The sequence below is a fragment of the Vigna radiata genome, chromosome 1 (genome assembly GCF_000741045.1).
Source record: "Vigna radiata var. radiata cultivar VC1973A chromosome 1, Vradiata_ver6, whole genome shotgun sequence".
Taxonomy (NCBI): domain Eukaryota; kingdom Viridiplantae; phylum Streptophyta; class Magnoliopsida; order Fabales; family Fabaceae; genus Vigna; species Vigna radiata.
Window position 1 is genome coordinate 10670633 of NC_028351.1, and position 4224 is coordinate 10674856.

Genomic DNA, 4224 nt, shown 5'->3' on the forward strand with positions numbered 1-4224 from the left:
GAAATTTGAAGTTTTAGAGCTAATCAAACTTCTGGGTCCGCGGTTAGTCAAATCGTGGAGATGAATGAATGAGTATGGTAAAAGGTGGAAGGTTGACGAAGATGCGAGAACATCACAATATTAAGAAACAAAGAATCTAGACAGTAACACACGTGAGAATAGATAAGGAAAACCAAATTGAAGTGAATAATGGTTTTCGGTATCATGAAATGAAAGCTGTGTTTGCTATGCCCACCGCTAAGAAGTAGGCACAAAGAATGTGTTTGTAAATATTTTTCGATGAAAAACGATACATTTGACAATTTATTTCGAAAACATTTTGATATTGTGTGTCACTTTATAATTATAATTGGTTCATTACATTTTTGAATTATTCTATAGTTTTCGTGAAAATAAAATGAATTGTAACTCAAGGGTGCGGGTGTTTCAAATTTTCGACGTTTTGTTTTTACGTTCGCGAAACTTAGGTTTATGAAACTTGGTTACAAATCCCAATTGCGAGTTTCATTTCGTTCTTTCTTTCGGTGTTTATTGATCACCTGAGACCGAGCATTGCAACATTGTTTATTCTGACACGTGTTCTCTTTCCCAAGCACTTTTATTCATGTCAAAAAAGGAAACTACATAATAACCTTTTAAAATGTATCATAAAAATAATTTCTTAAATAATGTAATTTTTTTCAATTTAGTCTTTTTTTACCGATAACGTTTAAATCGTTAACGGTCAACTGTCCAACTGTGTATATTAGTGTTGACCTGTCTTGACTGAAACATGACACAACCAATGAGAGACTAGTACATGACAGTCCCTTCCTCACCCAAAAAATTAGGGTTTCTGAATGTAAGGGGGAAAGGTTTCTTTACGCCTACGCCGCTGTAAGAGGAAAACTGAACGGGTTTCGAAATGCAAGAGTATCGTGATGCGAATTTGGCTCATGGTTGCTTATCTGCGATTTGGTTTCTTTCTACTTGTAGGTTTGAAGAGCAACTTTGCGATGGTTGGAGAAGATGAAGATTGATGGAGAATGGTGCTTTTGGGCCAGCTATTGTGCTCCAATTGGCTTTTTCGTTCTTTGTATTTCCCTTTGCAAGTTGAAGACTTGACGGAGAAGATGAGCTCGTACATGGCTCGCTGTCTCATTGCGACGGTCATGGTTGTTGCGACAAGATGTTGATGGCGATTTACGGTGGAAGAAGGGGAAGGAGAAGATGGTTATGGTGGTGTTTTTGAGTGGTTGTTGGATGGAGAAGATTAACAACGGTGGTGGTGACACAACCATTTGTTAGGCTTTCGAAATGTTGGATGATGGAGGTGCGAAGATGGCGGTTGGTGTGAGCGTGGCGGTGGCAGTTAGGGTAAGGGGAAATTAGGGTTTCTGGAGGTAGGAGATGATGACGACGTGTTGAGAGTGATGTGTCACTTATTGCACAACTGGACAGTTAGCCGTTAACAATTTAAAACTGCAAAAAGAACTAACTTGAACATAAATTACATTCTTTAGGACAACATTGAACAAAAAAAAAATTAGGACTATTTCGAACACACTTATAAAAAATAGGAACCATCAGAAATATTAAACCCATAATATTATGCAGGTGAAAGTTATCAAGTTATTACACTCAAACCACCAATTTGTTTTGGATGGTTCTCATTATGTAAAATTATTCAGCTCATGGATTGAAATGCATGTCACAATTTTTTTTTCATTAAAGTGTTTTAAAAGTGAAAAAAAAAGTTAATTTTTCATAAATAATTAATGTAAGGGTTAATTTGTAAAAAATGTGATTATAACCACTTCTGTGTATGAATTAATTTTATCGTATAAAAAATATATTTTTTAAACTTAGGAATAATCTCATTCAAAGAAGTAGTATTTGCTTATAATAACTTATTTATTGGGGTACATAGTGGCATATAATTAAATTAGTAATTATCTAAAGCAATACTTCTATATTGACTTTTGTAGTGAAAGTTTATACAGAAGAAAATGATGAAGCAGGTTCTTCTTTTCTTCTGCTTTGCCTCTGCATTATCCCTTTCAGTCTCAGAATCCAAATCTAATTCTCTTCAAAATCCTGCAATCGATTCCTTCTCTTTTGGCTATATTCAGGTAAGAAACAGAGTGACCTTTCAAGCAACACTTTTTTCTTTTTCTTTTTTGATGATTACTTTTTGTGTTCGATAGACGAAGACTCCACAGAACTGTTCTTACCTTGTAATTATATCTACAAGTTGTTCATCACCCAAGTTCACATGGGAGAAGATCGGAATTGCTTTTGGAGATGCTCATGGCAACGAGGTTTTGCTTCGCACTTTTCATTCAATGAATTTGAAATTTTGTTTCTCTCTTTCTTTCTTCCACCTCATGATTAACGGGGTTCAATATATCTAGTTTTGAACCAAGTACTGATAAATGCATTTCTTTATAGAAGAAAGCTGGAAGCAAAAACCTGACAGTGAATTGAAATTCAGCTCTAGAATCATGATATTCAATACCCTTTTAGTTTTTTTTTTTTCTTTTTTTTTTATCATTTTAATTTGGAGAAGATTTTTGTTCTAGTTTATCAGCTCTTTTCAAAGATAGCATTTTTCATTCGTAAAAGAATGTAAGAAGGTATTCTCACCCAATCAAATAGAGAAATTGATTGCAACTCTGTATAGTTTAAGCTAAACTGAATCTCCCATTGAAGTTTATATTGAACATAAAAAACTTCATTGAAGTTTGAATCAGGAAAAGGGGTGTTTGTGCAGTTCTAAAGAAAACCTTGAACTCCACGTCCTGNTATTGTGTCTCTATATATAGAAAACGCTTCTTCCATTATCTTGGCTTGGGCCAACAATTCTGCTCTTTTTTTTCCGGACGGATGAGTAGAGAGATAATCTCTAAGGGCAGACTCACCAGTAATCTTTCCCNGCTTCTCATAAACTTTAGGTGCCATTCGGGGATCATAGCCAGCTGATGCAATTAACAGCAGCCCAATGTAATCAGCTTCTATTTCCATCCTGTGAATAAATTCAGTTTTTTAGAAAATTTGTAACCCAAAAACCAAACATTAAAAGGATATTACTATTGTTGATGCCTATATAATTAGCATTGCATCACAGAAGGTTTTTGTAATTATAATAATCTTCAATTTCAATGAAAATCTACCAAGACGAACAAACACTAGCAGTTTGAACACAACCAGACGTGTACAATTTCAATGGAAAGCCAACCTTGAAAAGCAGAAAGGAAACACAAATAGTATGAATAAATCTAAGCACAAATAGTGGTAGAAAAAGATAATTAAAAAGAAGATAAGAGGATAAGCATACCATTGGAAATATTAATTGGTTATCATGTGGATCATGCTCACCAAATATCATGGAAATTCAAATATATGTTTAAATTAATCAAAATAAAATTGTAATCGGTCAATATTCTACAGAGAACATTTAGTTCTGAGAAGATACAAAGCATTCCCCTCTTCTAAATAACTTATGTCCAAGAAACAGAAATTATCACCAGAACACAAAATGAAACCTTTTTCGCTTTTGTAAAATAAACATTAGCATAGAATTAATGCACTGAATTTACAAGTTAGGTGACACCTATATTGAGCACTCATCTACTTATCATTCGCTCCTTTACTAAAGCCATTTATGCAGTAATGCATGTAGATGCTAACTGCTAAGCAGTGAACATACCATATATAGGTTTGCTTTCTAATGCCTTCATAAAACAAAGCATAGTGAATGTCTGCCTTTTTTTTTCTCATCTAGTGTCCAGAGTCCAAGCTAGATGGAATCATCCCAGTTGGATAGATTTGACAGATACTTCCAAGAATCACTTGGAGGTTATCCAAGAAATCAATCATACATCCCTATATTACTACTGTCATTAAGAAGCTAAAAGGATAACTATTGACTATACGAGTACAACTGCAAGAAATATCAACTCTGTCATTCAGTATGTATCCATCAACTGGATTCATCCTATCATGGTACAAAAACCATACATCTTGAGACAAGATATATTCAAGTCACAGTAAATTAGATAGTAATCATGCAATTTGCATATGGATTCCACTTCATAATTGGACGTGAATTGGTTTCTGTTTTTAACTTCTGTAATTTAAAAAAATCTCCAACTATTCAAAGAAAATGAATTGATGTCAAGTTCACATAATGTTTCACATGTAAGAAAAATATAAGTACTTAAGGTTCAACAGCCAAATTGAAGG

General features: G+C 33.9%; 1 protein-coding gene across 3 annotated transcripts in view; it reads left to right on the forward strand.

Moving 5' to 3' along the window:
• The first annotated feature begins 1943 nt into the window (after nucleotides 1-1943).
• LOC106774673 (embryo-specific protein ATS3B) overlaps nucleotides 1944-4224 on the forward strand; it is a 6284-nt gene continuing 4003 nt past the window's right edge. Inside the window, exons 1-2 of one of the 3 annotated variants that reach the window (XM_014661738.2) lie at nucleotides 1944-2111; nucleotides 2187-2300. In XM_014661738.2, the coding sequence (XP_014517224.1) occupies nucleotides 1989-2111; nucleotides 2187-2300 (237 nt within the window). In that variant the 5' untranslated portion in view covers nucleotides 1944-1988. The remainder of the gene's footprint in view (nucleotides 2112-2186; nucleotides 2301-4224) is intronic. The other 2 variants (XM_022784676.1, XM_014661790.2) reach the window with 2 other exon arrangements.